This window comes from Lytechinus pictus, chromosome 14, assembly GCF_037042905.1.
Source record: "Lytechinus pictus isolate F3 Inbred chromosome 14, Lp3.0, whole genome shotgun sequence".
Taxonomy (NCBI): Eukaryota; Metazoa; Echinodermata; class Echinoidea; order Temnopleuroida; family Toxopneustidae; genus Lytechinus; species Lytechinus pictus.
This window is the reverse complement of record NC_087258.1, coordinates 608,134-630,402: the sequence shown is the minus strand read 5'-3', so window position 1 is coordinate 630,402 and position 22,269 is coordinate 608,134. Positions and strand designations below refer to the sequence as shown.

General features: G+C 35.6%; 1 protein-coding gene across 1 annotated transcript; it reads left to right on the top strand.

Moving 5' to 3' along the window:
* The first annotated feature begins 837 nt into the window (after window positions 1–837).
* On the top strand, window positions 838–21,927 carry LOC135156708 (mucin-2-like). The gene is made up of 18 exons (XM_064109703.1): window positions 838–1,098; window positions 1,793–1,978; window positions 3,108–3,317; window positions 3,881–4,033; window positions 5,225–5,326; window positions 5,696–5,890; window positions 6,647–6,841; window positions 7,233–7,360; window positions 9,348–9,582; window positions 10,017–10,211; window positions 12,285–16,187; window positions 16,533–16,634; window positions 16,949–17,076; window positions 17,277–17,499; window positions 18,215–18,355; window positions 18,839–18,901; window positions 19,342–19,493; window positions 19,972–21,927. The coding sequence occupies exons 1-18, from the start codon at window positions 1,017–1,019 to the stop codon at window positions 20,056–20,058; spliced, it is 6,480 nt and encodes a 2,159-aa protein (XP_063965773.1). The 5' UTR covers window positions 838–1,016; the 3' UTR covers window positions 20,059–21,927.
* The last annotated feature ends 342 nt before the right edge of the window (window positions 21,928–22,269 follow it).

Here is a 22,269-nt window from a genome sequence, read left to right as displayed (position 1 = left end):
CTCACTTGTCCTATCTTTTTATTCCATATTTAGGGCACACGGATCACATTGATGTGTACGTTCTTTTTGTTTGAGTGACGATATATTCTAAAAAATAAACAATTCACCATTTTGTTTCAATCTTCAAAGAATACAGATCAGGACTGGATTCGGGGTTTTCCAATATGTTTCCTTTCTTTTCTTTGCATGCCAGCGTCCATGGTCCCAATACTCTAAACGCTATTTTAATCATGCTCGATAATTAGAGATAGATGTACTTGTGAAATGGTTATCAAATATTGGTTCGAATACTGAATATTCACGTCAGACAATTCTTTTAAAATTGTACTCTTTTTTTTTGGAGATGAAACAATTAGGCCGACTTGAAGTAATTTTTGTTTTCATTTCCATTTCTAACAAAATTATTGTTATACCTTATTTTTGTGATTCATTACATAAACATTAACATTTTACCCCAAAACGTTCACATTTGTGTTTTATCGAACACTAGATCGGTCTTTATTCACTTTATTTGAGCAGGCCGATGCTTTTAATTATTTGAAATTCTGTTCTTTTAATTGCTCTTGTGTGGACGTCTAAAACATTAAGTGAAACCGGATTCAGGTTTGAAACGCGTACTTAAGGATAAAGAACCAAGTGGCCTTACCTCGACACCGCATAAACACAATTTAAGCTTTGGCTTATTCTAGGTACCTAACACCAGACAGCTAATATTTATCCTTGCCACCTCGTTGAATCATAAAACAATGCAAGTGGATTCACGCTTCTTGAGTGCTTTGCAAATACTGCCACTAACCTGTGCAATACTGAATCATACATATTGGATGATATCACTACATGGTTAAAACATTGTAATGAAATTCACACTTTCTTTGTTGCTTTATTATGTCTGACGAGCCTCCAATAGTAAAACAAAAATAAACTACCGGCTAGTTTTCGAAAAGAAGATACTTTCACTTCTAGGAGTGGAGCAGAAGAAAGGCGCGTTGGAGTAAAATTAATATCAGTTGGGGATAATGACATTGATGTGGAATGAGTTTTGGTTAGTGATTCTCATAGCAATCGCTGTGTTCCGAAATGTACCTACATCGTCAGCAAGTAAGTACTTGTTATAACATCACTTTCTTTAAATTCAAACTGTACCATTAGCACGGTTAGCCCATCCCATCTATTGTGGTAATTTTCAATCGATACTACTGTATACAGTATGTCTATCTAACTGTATAAGTAGCTTTATAATCATACATTGTTAACCGACAATGAGTATTCATAGTATAAAATTAAGTAGTATAATATTAAGTTGTCATGTGGTTTTCGAATAATGGGTTAAAACGATAATATGATTTGTCATCGAGGAAACCTAATGGAAAATTCCCTTCAGATAATAAAAAGTCGTACATTCATGCGTTATGAGAGATTAGTATCAGATAGTCAACCTAATTGGCGATCATTACCATGAGTCGGCCTACTAGCCAGAAAAAAAAAATGTTTTTTTAGACGTTTAATAAGTCGTTTTTATTCTAAATGCCATAGTGATGAAAAACACGTGGTAAAGATAATTATATAGACATCGATTTCACATATATTTTTTTCATACTACACATTTTATACATGTATATCATTTGACACGTACATTACTTTCAACTAGAACATTAGGGGTAGTTCTATGAAAAAGCACACTGGGCGGCTTCTCTCTGCCATGCCCGAAGCGAGTAAGCATACAATTCCTGATACCTTAGACGACAAACAACATGATTTGTTTTATTTCATTTATACATTCATTTCATGTTAGATTGCATCAGACCAGAGGTGAATGACCCAGACATTGATCTCATTGTCGACCTACCCATGTATGAAGATGCTGCAGTGGTCATACTATTCTGTGACACCAGTAAGGATTACGTTGGATATGGACCTGTCGTTGTATACTGTGATGGTGGTTCTTGGAAACCAGATCCTTCCCAAAGAGAATGTAAAGGTGATGTGACTCTCAATTTGTTAAAGCATGTGAACCCCCCCCCCCCCACACACACACACTCATCTATTCTATTTAAGTGACAAGTTCGTGAAATATTCTATGGAGGGTGTGTAGCTGATGTATGTAAATTATTTTATTCACTTCGAAACGGTGAACATGCTCTTTAAACAAAATAATCTGACACGCAAAGCATATATACATATAAAACATTAAAACCCATAAAAGACCCCAAACGTCATCATCATCATCATTATAATAATAATATTAGATATTTAGAGGCGCTAAAAACAAAAAGTACCATAGCGCGTACAATGTAGGAATAACAATTTAACATTTGCAATAATTACTATAATATTCAAGATAAAAAGGGAAATTAATTATTGAGGAAAAGGGTATGTCTTAAGGGAAGATTTGAAGCCAAGAACACTGGAAGCATTTCTTATTGAAAGAGGGATAGCATTCCAAGTCTTGGCAGCTGCTACAGCAAACCGTTTTTCGGCAGAGGAGAGTTTTGACAAGGGAATGCAAAGTCTGCATTACGAGAGGGCGTGTATAATTTGATGGTATTATCAAGATATTCAGGTGCTAATTGATTTAGAGTTTTGTATACATATAAACAGACTTTAAAACTGAATACGTTCGAATAGAGGTAGCCAGTGGAGTTCCTTAAGTAGGGGTGTAGTATGAGTTCGGGATCCAACGCCAAAAATTAATCAAGCGGCACGGTTCTGAATAACCTCAAGTTTTCTTCTATCTCTAGCTGACAAAACAGTATATAAACTATTACAGTAATCTAACCGAGAAAGAATTTCAAGGAAACATTGACATTTCATTAGTGGAAATATATATATATATATATATATATATATATATATATATATATATATATATATATATATATATATACTTTAAATTGAAATATATGTTTTCACATAAGGCAATAACGAACCAGTAGTGAAATTTCCAATAGCTAATTAAGGTATGCATTAATGCTGCTTCTGCTGTGTGGAAGTTTCCAGTATTTGTCAGAAACAAAAAAAACGTAAACAGTAAAAGAATGGAATCAATTGTTATTAAAGGTGAAATAATAACATTTAAATTATCTACTATTGACGTTACTTGACTTTAGCTCCGTGCGATGCGCCGGAAGTGCCTTCTGGCGTAATCCATTATGATGATGATACAGCAGGCAAGACAAAGGAAGTATATCCTCATGATACAGCTATCCAGTTTGATTGCCAAGACGCAGAAGGAACTAGTCTTTATCATCCAGAAGGACTTGAGAAAAGTATCTGCATGGATGGCAGCTGGGACTTTGAACAACCGCCAATATGTGCAGGTACATAATAATGATAATTATGATAATAACAATAATAATGATAATAATAATAATAATGATAAGAATAATGATAACAATAATAATATATTATTACCCCAGTCATCGGATTCAATCAGTCATTCCCGCACACAATGTGTGCACATCCTCCACTCCCTGGGGGAGTATTCCAGTCAGTCGCCTGTGAGGCGCAAAATAATATATCTGTAAAGCGCTTAGACACGTCATTCTGATGGATTAAGCGCTATATAAAAAAGCGGATTATTATTATTATTAACAATGATAATAATAATAATAATAATAGTAATGATAATAATCATAATAATCATAATGAAAACAATAATAATGATAATAATAATAATAATAATACCGATTGGTTTTTATACAGCGCTTTATCAATATACGACTGCTCAATACAAATAATAATAATAATAATAATGCGTAGTTTTCTTAAGTAATCGAAAAATATCTTTCTTGAGCAATTGCGTTATAAAAATAACAGCGAATATGTAATAATCAGACTCTCCATGTTGATCTAACAGTTGTATGTGTCTTATAATAAACAGAGAGTTGCGCTGCTCCACCAAATGCGTTACCATCTGGGAAATTTCGGCATTTGTCTAAGATGCCGTTTGTGTGTGAGTCAGGCTTTAAGACGATTGGAACTACTGCCTTAGAATGCGTCCAGGGTCAGTGGAGTAGTGAACTATCTTGCGAAGGTATTGGTACATCTTTATCCGGTTGGTTCATTTTTATCCTGTCTAGTAATAGTCCCATATTGTAAATACCAATTATGGTAAATATAAATACCGGTTTTGGTAACGATCTCAAAATGAGTTCGAACAAAATCCAATGAAATTACCACCAAAGTGTTTGTATGTATAAATCAAAATATGTGCAAAGTGGCTCTGGAATAAAATGCGTAGTTGCTGAGAAGTTTAATAGCAAAATAAGCACGGAATTTTATAAAACATGTGTAAAATGTTGGGTATTTTTCCTAGCAATATTGATGCACTGTCCCACATATGCTTTCCTTTGTTAGTGATCAGAATTATCGGTTTTCTGCTAAGATTTCATTATTTTACAAAGATAAGTTAACATTGATGTACCAGATCTAGATACATGTATATGATAATATGGTGGTAATTTACCTTGATTTTAAAGCCTTTCTCCTGAAGTAATTGCTTGCTACAGCTACTATCTTTTAACTAATACGCTACAATAATGTCTTCATTAATACAAACAAACTACAATCGTATTAGGCATCTCAAATTCCACCATGTCCATGAAGAACGTCGAACAATTGACCTACCTTCCATTTTATACAAACTAGATTTAGAAGAAATTATGTTTACAAAACCCCGATTATTAAACTAGAATGATGTATCGCCAAATCAAATCAATGAATACAAAAGGGCTAACATGTTCAATTTAAGACACGTTATCGAATCTCGAGTGTGCTGGCGCCACCGTATACAATAGCCGTATAACCTACAGTAGATTTACAAAGTGTATTTGAATGAACATTATGCTTTGCATGAACATAAACACAGTGCCCACATCTATCATAAGTGTCGGAATGTTTTATAGTTTATAGAGGAATCCCATAAATATGTTTAAAGAGAGGTATATTTGTATTTTATAAATTGTTAGTATATTTCATTTTAGTGATTAATCATTATGTAAAAAATGACAACAATACGACTGTATTCTAATTCATTTTTTTTCATGCACAGGGTGCTATAAAAAAAAATTGAATGACTTTAAAAAGGACTTTCGAACAACGAATATCAATGCAAATACTTAAATTGTTTGTTATCAGTATTTATCATATAAAATTATTTACTAAAAAGTAACCACAAACCTCTAAAAAGAAATATTCATATTTTTTGTTTTGTCTACTCATACAGCGATTCCGTCAGATGAGCCAACCGAAACGCCAATGACTGAACCACCAAATCCACCCCTTGAGACTACGATACACCCTGCTACAACAACAGCCCAACCTATAAGTATAATGCATACATTTTCCCCTTTATTGTATTCATTGCAATTTTTATGATTTATGAGACTCTGTTCAATGTGTTATCGGCTGCCTGCATAACCAATTTTATCCAGCATCGGTGATTTTTTTTCATTTATTTGATTATTCAAAGCAGAGCTAGCTTTTAGTACAACGGATATATATATTACAAACTTCCACGTTGCTGAATTTGTGGAGAAAAAAAAATATATTCAAATATTTGCATTTTGATACAGCAATAGAACTAACACGCTAAAGCAATATGTACATGTTAATTATTGTATACAACAATGATAATTGTTTACACCGCCAATGCATCCATTAACCTCAATATTCTCGTTTTGTTCATGCTGTGCAGTCTGTGATTTCCCGGATACTTCTAAGCTGGATCCTGATGCTATAGTCACTCCCATGCAAGGTGGTTACTATCTGTTTAGTATTATTGAGCTAGAATGTGGAGGTACCGCTCTGACTACCAGTGATGGACCTAATAGGTTTGCTTGCTATCATCGTGGAGTGTGGTTGCCATCGCTGAAAGATTTCAAATGCTATAGTAAGTTTATTATTCCAATGAAATTTGAGTGACAATTTTATCACAAATGTTTTGGGCAGTAAAATCAACATATATAATAGACTGGGGCGTTGTGTCCAAATCATGTACCTGTCCACAGAGGATTTTTATTGTTTCTGTGGGTGCTGAGCATTGTCACAGCACCCCAGTTACAATAGACATGATAGATAATCCTCCGTGACCAGGTCAATGGTCCAACTCAGAGTTGTCCTCTGTTTCCAATGAAAGGGGTAATTATTTGGCGTTTTGAAATATTCATGTCCATAAACTGACAGCTTCTGACGTTATTTTAATCCGAAAATGTAAAAAAAAAAGAGAAAGAATTTGGTTGGCATAGTACCTTGAAATGTTTTTCCTTTTTATATGTTGTAATTCTTCCCGTGTATTGATGGTGAAAGACATTTCCAGTAATCATCAATGAATTTTGCACCAAACGTATTGACGAATTGAACATCTAAGTTAGAAGTTAAAGTCACAATGGCTATTCACAGTTAAGCCACAACTTTGGATGAACAGTATAATTCAAATCTTAGTTCAGAAAATGGGGAACTAAGTCTTAATGAAGGATAATTATTAGAGGGCGCTGTTTTACGGCGAATATATTTTTGTTTTTTAATACCCTCATTTAAAAAAGTATGGTATATAAAATGTTTCATTCAACATTCTGTCTGTAAAATGTCGAAATTTTATTTTCAAGTTCAGCTTCAGCTCAATTTTATAAATTTATTATACCATCAGGACCATGTAATGCTCCAATTAGCAGTGTCAACGTGGACTACATTGTCACGGAAGGCCAGACTTTAGACGATCTTTATAGCCATAATTCCGTCATTGAATTTAGCTGTGATTTAGAGATGCAGCTCCTCTATGGCCCCTCATTGGCATCATGTTATGACGGCGAGTGGAATCCTCAACGGGTACCAACATGTGAAGGTAAAAAAAAAAGTTGTTCAATGTAGCTTCTATCGTGTCTATTTCATTCGATTATTTATTCATTCATTAATTAATTAATTTATTTATTATTTTTGGAAAGGTGTGGAGTTTCATTTTGATGAGAATCATCGGGTCCGTTAAGTTTTCCTTTTCAACACTGGATGAATGATTTGTCGACTTAATTGGGGAAAAGTATTTGGCCCTGGGTTCAAGCTCCATCGCAATACAACAATTTACAACATAGTATTAATATGATAGAATTAGTGCGAATCAATTTAAATGGTCTGCTATCCCTCGATACATTAAAAGCAGCTGGGAAATTCAACTGCCAACATTTATTATTTGTTCTTGTCCTAATTATGCCATGTTTGAAAATTGTTCCTTTTCAAAGACGTGAATCCATTTGAACTAAGATTTCGAATCACCCATATTGACGAGTCTACGGTAATCTACAGTCCTGACTACGCCGATAGGGAGTCACAGACCTTTGTTGAGATGGAAACAGAGTTGGTTTACGCGGTAAGAATTTTTTTAGCCGTATCTTTAAGAAGAGCAACGTTCATTAAATCATTCCATTACACGATTTTCACACATTACATTTAACATGTTTAACGCGTAGTCCCCTATTTGAATGTGTGCACGAGCTCTTGAACATGATCTGACTAATAAGGATATGGGTCATGATTTTACCCCACTAGGTAGTACCAGGCGCGTAGCCAGGGGGGGGGGGCGGTGGGGGCGGTCGCCCCCCCCCCCCAAAAAAAAAAAAAAAAAAAAAAAAAAAAAAAAAAAAAAAAAAAAACGTCCCCAAAAAGAAAAAAAAAGAAGAGAAAAAAGAGAGGAAAAAAGGAAAAGCGAAGGGAGGAAAGGGAAGAAGGGTATGCTTTGTGGTTTTTTTCTTTTTATTCTTTTTTTTTTTCCCAAAAGAGAAACTCCTTCACTCTTGCTTTAAATTTATATATGAATTTTGCTTCCGCGCTGCGCGCAGTTAAATGACAATATTGCAGTTCTCCATTGTTTCCCCCACCCTTTCTTTAACCCTGTTTTTCCACCTCAGCTATAATGTGTTTTTTGCCAGTTAAAGTTCAAATGTATACATCAGGACATGGAATTAGAGTAAGGTTAGGCCGAAGTATATGAAGTTTTTTTTATTATTGATCGCACAACTTCTGGTCGGGTCGGCTCCGGGCGGGTAAAATCTTTATATCAATTTCTGCCGTCACCTCCATATAGGCAACTTCTCCTGCTTTTCGGCTCATTACTAAACAACCATAATTTTGGGGCAAACAGGTTCCTAATTTAAAAAGATGAAGGTATAAAATTCGTGTCGTATTAAATAAAAAAGTACAATATTTTTTATCAAATTCTATTAAACTTCATGTCATTTCCCTGCACATTCATCTCTTGTCCTTTTTTGCGCTCTCAGTTTAGAATTTTGAATGACACTTAAGTTTCTTTATCATTCAAAATGAAGCGCTTCAGGATAAGTCAAAGAAAATATACATCATCCTTTTTTATATAATTTCAATAAATCATAGAAGTTTCATTTTTTTGCGCACTATTTTCCTTGTAATGAAGTTCAATAATCTTAGAAAATCAATTGAATTAGAGCCGATGGGGTATTAGAGATATCTGCATTTGATGAAACGTCCGCCCTTTGAAATTTCAGAGTTACATTGCTCTGCGCGGAGAAAAAATATCTTCCTCTCGGCATATACACTTCTTCTCCTCTGTTTTGGGAGTTAAAGATATGCACTGTCGCTAAATTGTTTGTAATCAAATCTGATCTTTCCAAGGGAAGTATTCAATATATCTTAGAGAATACCCTTTTCTCGGGACCCTTTTCTTTGCAAAAAAATTGATAAAACGCTTTAGCTTCCGCGCTTCGCGCGGGGTTATTATTATTTTAATTTCCGCCATTGTATTCCTTTTTTGTGCGTTCACAATCACTTTTGAAAACAAGGTTCAAAATCACAATATAGTCAACTGAATTGGAGCTGATATAGGTACTATAGACAAGAGAGACGGCTCCTTTTAATTTTAATTTATGAAACACCGAAAGCTTGAAATCCCCCTCCCTGCACCAACCCCCTAGGGAGCGCGCTTTGCGCGCTCTGTAAGTGATGGCACGCTTCGCGTGCATTTACCGCCCCCTCCAAAATGAAATCCTGGCTACGCGGTTGCTAGGTACAATCAAACTGCTTGGAATACAAAATATCCAATAATCGCATGGATCTTTGTAACATGGTATACTGTTATACACCCCATTTATCGTTACAGAGTAAAAACCTTATCTCGTGAGTATATCATCATGTACCTTGTAATATTTTCCCACATGTAAAACGTACACTTTAGCCATCGTTGACTATGCATTTAAAAGTTGCAATTTTCAAGAAAAGTAACTTCCATTTCACAATGTAATAAAGATTGTGCGAGAGTGTCTAATCAAAGACTCGCCTCTTATACAATTTTTACTTTTCCACTCTCCTTTTCATCTTATGTTTAGATAGGGAGTATTTTCGAAATGTTGGACGGTTACCTGCTTTCAAAGATAGTGTCACTCTCACAACCGGATACACATGGAATAGACGTCTCCGCGGTCGTGTTCGTACTAAAAACGTCAGCCTCTACTACTCTCGACAGTGTCAGGGCCGAGAGTGACCGCATCTTAGGTCAGAATCCGAATATCAATGGGCTATCTCTCCGGTTCACCCTTGATGCTGAATCACTTCTGGTTTCAGGTGAGTGAATAAACATTCATAGAACTGGGATCGGGTCTTGTGTCTTCTTACGCCGGTTACCTCCCGACAATTTGTTTTTGTTTTCAATACGTGATCAAAATAAAGTCTCGTGAGTTAGAATAGGTTCCGCTCGTATAGTCATACATCATTGAAGTTATTACCCTTGGCAACCAATATTGAAAAAAATATATGAGAAGCCTACAGACCAATTACACTCTTTGTAAATAGCATCCCTTCGAGTTAATGACAATGTCGCGGAAAGTAGCGCGATAAATGGATACAGATCATGTCCATATAGTCATTAATCTTAAATATGGACTTTTTTACACGCTAAGACGATGGTGATATTTTGTTTTCGGTAAAACATTCGTAGTATACTCTGGGCGTATACGCATCTGTAAACAATTGTACGTTACTTCTTCTTGTTTTAATAGAGCCATGTGATGTTCCTGATCTTCATGAGGCTATCGACTTTGATTCTTCAAACGAGCCTCTTGAAAATGCCTGGTACCCGGACAGTACCGTCTTCACTCTATCATGCAGAGAGGAAGGCTATGTGATTGATGGACCCACTGAGCTCATATGCAATCAAGGTGATTTGCTACCGGAGGGGGAGCCTATCTGTTTAGGTAAGCATATGCCATCGCGTTCTTCGGGAACATCGATATAAACTTGATATGAACTTAACCAGATTGGCAATAAAGACAAAGAGAAATTCCTTGTACTAATTATGTACAAATATACTTTTATTTGTATCAGGGTGATAGTTCATAGCGATATTATTTCTTCCAAAGATAGTAAAGCGCAACTGGTGACCAATATCCTGTATACTGTAAAACCAATAACTCATTTGATTAACTCTGCATAATTATAAAATATACGATTTTTTTTTTCTCTCTCTCTCGTTTCACCTTGGCGCATTGAGAATTTAGATATAAATGGATTTGGCACCTTAGAAATCACATTTATTATTATTGATAATTATTAAGTCAAATTCCCAATCTAACCCAGGGAGCCCAGGGGCTTACCGTGTATAGTCACCGGACTAGGGTGATTTATGGTCTAAATATTTCTCCGACTGAATTGTGAAAACAGAAATTATGCACTTACCACGATTCTATGGATGAAGGTCTAACGAGTGGCAGTATCCTGACATCGAGGCACAGACTGGAACCTCCAAAAAAAACACGAAAAGTTCTGTCGCGGTAGCTCTCCTTCCACCAGTCTCGATCGGCCATTTTGCAATGAATTTTGAAAGAATTAAGAGAGGTATCGCGACAGAACTTTTCGGTTTTTTGAAGTTCCAGTCCGTGCCTCGATGTCAGGATACTGCCACTCGTTAGACCTTCATCCATAGATTTGTGGTAAGTGCATAATTTCTGTTTTCACAATTCAGTCGGAGAAATATTTAGACCATAAATCACCCTAGTCCGGTGACTATGGTCAAATACACGGTAAGCCCCTGGGCTACCTGGGTTAATTCCCAATCATGACGGTATTTCCATCGGCTAATGTTAAAATATGATCAATGAAGATTAAAAATTACCTTTCTTATGTGAATCTTAGTCTCAAATGCCCTGTAAATTGCATCTTTCTGGTAACACGTGAACATAAACTCATCCAATTGATCAGTCATCTTGTTCCAAGTATTATTTGACTTTTCACTTCTGTACATTTTGATAATTAGATGATATCTTTACTAATTTAAGGACGTTCCACAGTTAAAGTGAAATCCATGTCATTTTCACCAAACTTTGCACATAGATACTTTGGAACCTTAATATTCGAAATATGCAAAAATTAACATAGGTCCATGTGCTTGATTTTTTGCTATAGAGCTTCAAAGTTCACCTAAATTGATGTTCTTAAAAATTGCGCATTGAAAAGAATTTGGCATTTTTAGACCGCCTAAGATTACTACAATGAGTTTAAACCTTTATTACTCAGTCAAAATACATGAAAAAGTCACCAAATTTCGCAAGAGAGTTAATAATTGTATCGTTAGAATTTAGAATCTATTTATAGTGCTATTTGTTTGCAATTTTAAGTTTAACAGCACTGCCAGTTCTTAAAAATGGCGTAAAAGATAACAAAATCCCAATCTAAAAAATGTGAAATTTCAGTAACAAACTACAAACGTACAAAAAATGCTGCACTTTATTCAAAATCCATGTCATTTTCACCAAAATTTGCAGAATTGTAAAGGAAGGTATACCTAAGAGGTACAAACATTAAAAAATAGAGGTTCATGTGCTTGTTTTTAAACTATCAGCATTTTTATTAGAGCAAATGTGCTTTTTAAAACACCAAAAATGCACCGAATACTTTGTATCTATGTGAAGAAAAAATCAAAACCACTCTACCATTTATTCAAACTCGGGGTAATATTCGTGATTCTTGGCAGCACTGGAGAGTAAAGTATTTTGAAATTGTAGAGAATTTTTTTTAATCGTCCATGGAATAATTCCACTTTTTAGCTTCATGAAATAACACATCGGATCTGCAGTTAAAGTGCAGAAGATGAGAAAAATCAGCTCATACCCGCAGCTAATTAATCACCTGTTCATCCATTGTGACGTCAGCGCGCAGAGTGTAAACTATGCGCAGATCATAATGCGCACAAACATAACTGTGGAACGTCCTTAAGTTCAAAAGGTAGACAAATCAAAACGTTATTTGATTGTATTTGGTTGTATTATCAGAAAAGCAAACTACACCCACAGCTGGGACTACTGAAAATTTGCTTACGACGATATCGACAAATACTGCTGCTGACACGACATATATGATTGGGACAACATTAATAGATGAGATGACTGATCGCACATCAACGGAACAAACAACATCACCAGATAAAACTGCTGAGACCACACAGATTAAGCAGATGACTACAGATTCAATAACTGATACGACCGAAATGGTACTGACAACATTAACAGATAATACAAGGGATATTACAACAAATACATTTGTTACATCACATATTACAATTGATACAGAAGGTACACTTACATCATCAACAGATAAAGCGACTCGAGCAACACAGTTAACACAGATGGAAACAGATGATTTGGCTGATGGTACAGAAAGAACACAGACGAAATCAACAGACATAGAAGATGTGACCACAGAAATGACACGGAGAACAACAGATTTACCAACTTATGATACCATGGAAACCACACAGACGATGCCAACAAATATGGTATCTGATACTACAAAAAATATACAAATGACAACAATAAATGAAATGGCCTATTCTAAAGATATGTCACAGACGGTATCATTAGACACATTAACTGATACTACAAAGAAAATAGAGACACCATCAACAGAAGAAAGAGCTCATACCACAGAAATCGAACAGACGAGATCAACTGTTCAGGACGGACATACTACAGAGATAGCACAGTCCACACCGGCCGACGAAATAGCTGGTAGCACAGAAATGACACGGTCAACAATAATTAACACGATATCTGATAAAACAGAAATGACACCGATGGCATCAACGGATGTCGAAACTGATACTACGAAAATGGCACATACGATACTAACCTTTACGAAAGATGATACCACGGTTGAATCACAAACGACATCAACAGACGAAATACCTGATACTACAGAAATGACACAGACAACATTGACAGTCAGGATTTCTGATACCACGAAAACAATAATACAAACGACATCAACAGATGACAGAGCTTATACCGCAGAAATGACCGAGGCGACAGTATCCGTTACGGAAGGTGAAACTACAGAAATGAAACAGACAACCACAACCGATGAAATAGCTGCTTGCACAGAAATGACACAGACAACATCAAAAGACACGATATATGATACAACAAGAGTGATACAGATGACATCAACAGATGACAGAGCTCTTGCCACAGACATAACAAAGGCGATGTTAACCATTACGGAAGGTGTTACTACACAAACAGCACAGAGCAGACCAACAGAAGAAAAAGCTGATCCCACAGAAATGACGCAGACAACATTGGTAGACAAGGTATCTGATACCACAAAAATAACACCGATGACAGCACCTGAAGAAGCAAATTATAATCCAGGGGTGACAGACAATATGACAACAAACAAGATAAATGATCACACAAACATGGAACATGTAACATCAGGAAGTCAAATGGTTGATACCACAGAAGTGCTAAAGACGACATTAATGGACAGGATAGCAGAGAGCACAGGCATTACACAGATAACATCAATATACCAAACAACCGATACCATAGAAATAACAGAGAATATCTCATCAGATACAGAATCGGATACTACAGATGTAACACACATGATCTCAACAGACATGATAGGCGATACTACACAAATAACACAGACAACATATTGGAGTGAAATGCCGATCGATCCATCTTTGTCACCCACAGGCTTCAGTTCTACGACTTATTTCGACGTTTCCCCGCAACAGAGGCCGACTTCACAAGAAGCTTCTCATTTGCCTACGCAACCACATGACACAGCTATAATTACAACTTCCCATCCATCAGATGCCACTACTTCTGCTGTCTCATCTACTTCTTCAGAAGATGCTGTGTCATATAATACGGAAGGATATGACAAGACCGAGGATTTTTCATCAACATTTCATGCAACAAAGGCAACGGAAATGACATCGTCTGCATTGATTTCAAGTGGTAGTGTATTGACCAGTGTTGGAACATTTCCAACACCCACGTATTCAGTAAACAGCAAAACAATGGATCTGAAACCAACCGATGTAAATCCTACAAATGGAAATTCAAGATCAGGCAGTACAATTTCCATCACATCAGAATATATAGACGTGCCATCAAGACCTTCCGATGTCAGCGAGCCTGAACAGTCTGTGACTGCCACCCTCATCACTTCAGATACAACCTCTGATGGGCAATACCTAATGAGTACTATTGCACAGCATGTGCCATCTTTCTCTACATCAGAAGGCACTGGAGCTACACAGGGGATATACACACTTGTTGATGTAACTATAACCAGCACGGATGAAGGGATCACGACATATGGCATTGAACAAACTGTACGAGATTTAACTACATTGCCTGGATCCGAGTCAACACCAAGTCAATCCACAGTCGCGGGGACCGTTTGGGAAACTGATCCACAAACTACCTCTGATTCGATCATTGACGATCAACTTACTACCCAACAGACACCAGTTTGGAAAACCTCTCCAACACTTACAAATTACGATATAGGTGTTATCTCAACCTCTACCTACATGGTTACTGATTTCGATGAAACTACCGAAAATAAAGAATCGATAATCACAACTAGGAGAGATTTTGGTGCAGACGAAACGACAGCGACGAATCTGCTTAGTACAGAATACTCATCCCTACCGTTTACTATCGGTTATCATACGGATGAAGTCTTTCAAACCGATTCAGCCAGGACGGTAACACAGAACCAGGCAACTGTTGAAACCGAAGATATGACGTCCACTATAAAAATGAGTGATAATACTGCCACAACTGTTCAAGATAGTTTTACTTCAGACGAATATTCAACATCAGAATTAGCCATTTTGTCAAGGACAGCATCAACAGAGGGGGCTGTTTTTGAAACTGAAACATTTGCGAGCAGGTCTCCTGAAAAACTTGGGACCAGTCAAATCAGTGATAAAAAAACAGGTAGTGATTTTCCATTTTCGAGTACCGCAACTCCAATAAACATTATAACAGATGAAACGACAACCTTAAAGACAATAACTTCAACAGAATACAGTTCTGGTGCAATATCCTCTGGGGCAGTTTCCACGCTTAATCCTCTCACAGATAAATCAACGACTAAACTACAAGACGTAACTACCTGGAAGAGCACTGAAGGGGTATTGCAAACAGAAGATGATTTTTCCTCACAGGCCTTGACCATAAAAGATGAAAGTACGACAGATTCATCAACATCTAAACCAAGAAATTATCTTACGACACTCATGATAACACCAACTGCAGACGATATGCATCCAACGACTAGAAAGGTAATTCCAGAAGAATACGTGACGTCAGATATGACTTTCTCAACAACATCGAAACCATCAAGCACCGACCAGTCGTTTTCATATTTTGGCACCACCGAGGCAGAGCAGACGGTAGGTGAATACACTACAACAGGATACTCAGCCCTTATAACTTCCCCTACATATGCTTCAACAATGGAAACTACAACAGGGCATACCACGTCAGAGTCTTCCCCTATGACATCAAATACTGACTTCCCACCTGTTTCAACACTAACCTACGCAGAGGCGATATACACAACGCCTATCACCAGTGGCGCCGTGAAATCTACGACGTTTCAGGAAACTCGTGGTTTCTTAACAGATGATCTTTCCAGTGCTTATACCGAATCATTGGAAACACCTTCTGATATACATGTGACAGAAAATGCTTTTACAGAAACTAAAAATCAAGGAATGGTGACTGACGAGTCTACCACCTACTCGGAAGGAGCGTCGCTTGAGATTACGAGTATATCAGTTCACACAACCCAAACCGAAGATGCTCATGCGTCAACAACCACAACTGAAGCAACGGAACAGAATCCTACCACTCACACTCGTACCAAGGGTATGTGAATGCAAACATATTCAAATCCAATTTGAATCTTACATATTCTTATTACATTGTTTAAATGTATATTCTTGTTGTAGAGTAGGCATATGATATAAAGTTTTTTATCAAATTATGAATGAAATTGTGTCCTTACTGCAAGTCAATAACGTCCTTCCAATACGTCTGACATCAAAACAATAATGCAAAGGTTCCCATAATACCCTTCACAATTCCTGCATTGTGTTCGTGCATGGATTTCCCTTTGACGTTTACCATTATGAAGATTATAGTATTCTCCACATGGTTTTGCTGGCCTATTAAAATAACTTATTGACATAATAATTAAACGTCACATTTCAGAGCCTTGTGAGAGCTGTAATCAAGAAACGGAGACCTGCGTAGAAGGACGATGTGAATGCCGACCTAGTACCTACCGAACGCACGTCAACAATCAATGTTCAGGTGATTGAAATTTAACATATCGGGAGTGGAAGATATATGCAGTTTAGAAGAAGCAAATGCAATGATATCTCATGGTGTATAGAATATGAAACAAAATATTATTTCAAGTTATTAATGTTATTGATAAGGAAGCCATTTGTCTTTAGTCAGCACTCATCTTTCCCTTGTTCGTTTTCTTACTGGGTGTGAAAGATCATTATTGGTAGTGTTTAAAAGCTTATCAATCAAGCTCTCTTATCTAACTTTTCTTTCTTCATAATTAATATTCGGATTGAAAGCATTTGTTCAAGTTGTATTCATTATCATTTCTGCAGGTACAAGATCATTCACCTTTACGTTCAGAATATTTTTAATCGATAATGATCAAGCCCTTTACACCAACGACCTTCGCGATAAAGAGAGTTCAGCCTATCAACTTCTTCAAACAGATCTTGTCAAGTCGGTAAGGTGGGATATCAGTAATTTTGCAATCAATAGAATTTTACGATCCTTTTAAAAGAAATGTGAGCATTATAGGAGAATGTTCGCCGAAAATAATTGTGAATTCAATCGATCCCTCGTAAACATCTGAACATCATTATCATTAGTATTCAACATTTGAATTGCTTTTGTAAAATGCTTCATCATCTTGTCTGTATTCAGATAAATTCTGTGTTTGAGGGGATGACGAGCTTTCTTGGATCAGAAGTATTCTCTTTCCAGTCTGGAAGCATTATCACTATATCTGTGGTTTACTTTGAACAAAGCTCGCCCGTCACCAATGATAGTCTGTCAAATCATATTAATAATGTCACGGAATCCAATAGATTCATAATCAACAATAACTCCTCATATACGCTAGACGCAAGTTCCATCGTTGTTGAACGTAAGTATATGAACACGATGGATATGATAATTAAAACGATTTTGATAATTAATGAGTTATTGCTCGGAAATAGCCTGGCCAAGGATATAGCACCCTCAAACAAATAATTCACCGAATTTCTTGGCACATCCAATCCAAAATAAATAAACATTTCTAAGCCAGAAATCCCCTTATGATATTATTGATATTGTTTCTATAAACCTTGATAATAAAATGAGTTATACTTACGATGACATTAAAATCGGCATGTCTTAAACTGTCATTCCCATGCCGATTTTAATGTCATCGTAAGTATAACTCATTTGAATCATATATTATTTATTCACAACGAGTTTCAATGATAATAAATTATATATGACTTGTATTGCGCACGTATCCACCTTGATATGTGCTCAAGGCGTTCCTATATTACCCCAGCTAAGCTACATGTAGTCTATCAATTCCGGTGCGCACAGATTATTTTAGGAATTACTTCCTGCCGGTACCCATTTATCTCACCTGGCTTGAGTGCAGCACAATGTGGGCAAATTTCTTGCTGAAGGAAAACACGTCATGGTTTGGAATCGAACCCAAGTCCATCAGATTAAAGGACGAGAGTCTTGACCACTAGACCAAGACGCCCCCAATATTTTCCATGGAAATTTCTTTATTCGTAATTGATTATTAATTGTTAACTTCTATTATCATGTTTTGCCATTGATTTTCTATCATTCAGCAACGAACGAATGCTCATTAGGAATAGATGATTGTTCTCCGTTTGCGACATGTTCTGATCTGGACGAGGGTGGCTTTAACTGCACATGTATCGAAGGGTATAGTTCAACGTCTATCACACCTGGTTTGCTGTGTACGATAGGTATGTCCTAAAACAATAAAATATGCATTTCACTTCATCTTATTACTGTTATTACTTATACATACTAAGATGACTCGTATTGAATGTATGTCTGTCACATGAAAATGGTTACATTTGAGTCTTTTTAACGAATACACCATTACTGTACTTTTTGTTCCTCTTGAAATAATTGAAAAACTATTCTGATATTTCCACTGTTTTTTATTCAATCGATAAGTTTGCTTTTTAATATGACCAATTCAACTCTGAAAGAAAAAAAACCGATTTCAGCAGGCCTTCTGGAGTATAATGCATATCAATCATTATACTTCAAGAATATCACATTTTATTCAAACCGTTCTTTAAACTCAATCCTCCCTGAGGGACTCATTCCAAAGATTACGTGTTATCAAAGGTGAAATATGAGATTATGTCCTATTTAAAGTAATTTCAGATTTCGATGTATTTTTTATATTTCCTTTTATTATATTTTGATTTGTTTAGAAATTATAACGGCTACAACTCCAACGACTAGCGAAGAGGCGAATAGAAACACTCCAACTATAGGTAATACTCGCTTATATTAAAAAAAGAGAAATACCGAAATCAGCAAAGAATTTATTCTATCCATTCATCCTAAAACAACTCTTACGCTGATTAATCCTTTAGCTAAAAGCATGTAAGGTTTAAAAGATCTCTTTACCTTAAAAAATCATAAAAAGCTTAAAGCCTAAAGTCACAAGATATGCATGACTTTCAGTCAAAACGTAAATACGTGTATCTACAAAATCATCGTTACAAGATTTAGTAAAAGAGCATGGGGTATTGAAATGATAAGAACTAGGCAGTTTAACACCTGTAAAACAAGATAACAAAAAAAAAAGGAAAAAAAACCTTGTCCACGGATTATTTCTATCATTCGACATTTTATTGTCTAATATCACTTCGTATAGTCTCTTTTGTTTTACTTATTTGAATTTCTGGTTGCCCATTGTCATTTCTTTCAGCAACATGGATTTTAATAGCTGTTTCGGCGGTTGGTGGCGCTATCATTATTATTCTGCTAGTGTCACTTTTCTGTGTAATCAGGAAAACAAGCAGAAGAAAGATAACACACCCAGAAGATACGATAGTTGTACCAAAAGATAACAAGGAAAAGGTAAAAACTGCAGTTTGGGCTCACTAAACCAAACGTTGTAAAATATTTAATGTCAAGTAATTAAGCATACGAAATCCTTTGATCATTAATATTGGGGAAAGTAATAAAAGACATTCATATTATTATTATTATTGTTGTTATAATTTGTAGTAGTATTAGTAGTAGTAGTTGCTGTAGCAGTAGTGGTGGTGGTAGTAGTAATAGAAAAAGTTGTAGTAGTAGTAGTAGTAGTAGTAGTAGTAGTAGTAGTAGTAGTAGTAGTAGAAGAAGTAGTAGTAGTAGTAGTTTTTGTTGTTGATGTAGTAGTAGTAGTATGAATAGTGCTTTTTTGTTAATTTTATATTTTTTTTATTAATATCATTAGTGAAATTGTTGATGTTATAATTTTTCAAAAACATGATTAATGATGTAATTGCTACCGTTTTATTCCCCTTCCCTGCCCACTCTCTACTTTCCTCTGCATTCTTTCTTCATTTAGTTGGAGGCATATCGCGGCTACTACACGTCTTTTAACGAATCAATTGACGAGTCAACAGCAGACTCTGTCGAGGATACAGCATTATGATCACAATGGCATCTGAATCATCAGTTCACAGTCGAGCAGACTAAGAGATGGAGCGAACTGCATGTAGTCTTTAATTCACAGTGCCATTAATACCTAGTCTTTTTATTTAAATTTAACTGGTTTATTAAAAACAGCATCGAACAGGCAGCTTGCAGGCTGAAAATGTTAAATTTATTAACAAATATAAACAAAAAATGTAAGTTCTCTGACAACTTTACAAGTACAGAAGAGCTAAGCACTTGTTTACCTGTTTGTTAACAGGTAATTTTTGAGTAGTGAAACAATGTGATATCGTTCTAATGGGCCTCAATTACAAGATTACACTGCTCAGAGTGTTGCATTATGGGTTGGAAAACTTGCCAGACTTGAGATGGCGACTGGCTCGTATCTGATTTAATTACTATCCTGACGGTATGGAAATGATGAAGTGAAATATATTGTTTTATTGTTAATGGAATAGATTGTATCGTAACATTGTGTGATATGAAAATATAATGTCTTCTCATATTTTCAACCGCAATGACTCGATACTGTTGTTTATATTTAAAAACAATGCAAAATTTAGTTTATATAAAACGAAACGTGTACAGCAGCTACTATTTTTAAATGTATTTCCCCCTCCAGAACTCTCATAAATGTAAACTAAAATTTTATGACAGTGGTGTTCTTCTGCCAAAGGACATGACAACAACATGATTTGCGGGCCATGGACCTACTAAGTTGCAGTAGGTCAATGAATTAGTCAAGGCAAGCCAAGGCGGCTTTATCAATTTTTTAAACAGCCAATATGATTTGAAGAATACAATGACAGAAAAAAATAAAAACGTTTAAATGTAGAGGCATTTTTCCCAATATTTCTTATTGGGATCATATACGTTATATTTTTATACTATATGACCATCATTTGCTATTATCTTATATGTAATTGGTTACTCATTATGACTTTTGAATTAAGTTTTAATGTTCTTCAAGCCAAAAGTGTTTCAATAGAGTGCAATATTCCTTGTCCGCTGCGAATGTATGTTTTGACTACTATACATTTCCTTAGATTTGAAAAAAAAATAATGATAACTACTTAAACGCTATATTTTTTTTCAAAGTTGTTCCTTTGTGTATAATCCTTGATTATGTAAGCTACTCATCTGTGTACAGACAAAGAAATACGATATATCTTTTTAATAAGCAGAAGTCCTCTGAAAATTTTGAGAGCAACATTTTGCTTTTTAAGTTTTTAAAATTGATTTGATAAATGAATAAACAAATTAAAAACATCGCTTATCATTTCTGTGTATTTTGAAAAGAATAATGATCATACAAAAGATATAATGAAGTACAGTTTGCATGTTGCTTTTAATGATTTAATGTTTAGAGGAGATAATTCGGCGTACCCACATTATATTGTAAAGAGTAAAGTGCAAACGATAAATTATTGACCATGTTGACACTCATGTGTCCATATTTCTTGAGTTGACAGAAAAGGTGGCAGATATAAAATTGATGAAATATAATTTAGAATAAAGTTTCAACTTAATGATGTACATATATATTTATTTAACTGCATTGCCGCACTGCAAAAACTCCGGTGTTGATTTAACACCAGCCCTGAATCTATATATGTCCACACCAGAGAAGTGTTAAACAAAACCAGTTTCGTTTTGGTCTAACACCAGATAGGTGTTTATACAACAGCAGTTAGTATTAAGACAGCATCGGTTTGATTCCAAACTGGTGTTGTTTCAATACTTCTCTGGTGTGGACATATGTAGATTCCGGGCTGGCGTTAAATCAACACCGGAGTTTTTGCAGTGCGTCATTCTTGTCAAATGTATTCCGTTTGTCAGATTATTAAAATCATATATCATTTGTTTTAAAAGTTTGTGGTCCTATTCGTATACTTTCTACCGCTTGCTTTCGATAGGCTCTGTACGTCATTGTATTTCAGAGGCTGATCCATGATTTTCCGAGGGGGTGGGGGAGTTTCTTTTAAAAAATGCAAATGAAACTAAAAGGTCTTCCTTCCCGAATGATGGTTATCTATTAATATCAGAAATAGAAAATAGGTGTACACTTGTGTATGTACAACATTTTCCACTAAAAATATGATATGGCTCCCAAATCATTCAGTGATTTCAGTGTTAATATTGATTTTTACTACGTTTACGACACGTATTAAATAAAAATCAAAGTCTCTCCATTGTTTCTAACAAATTA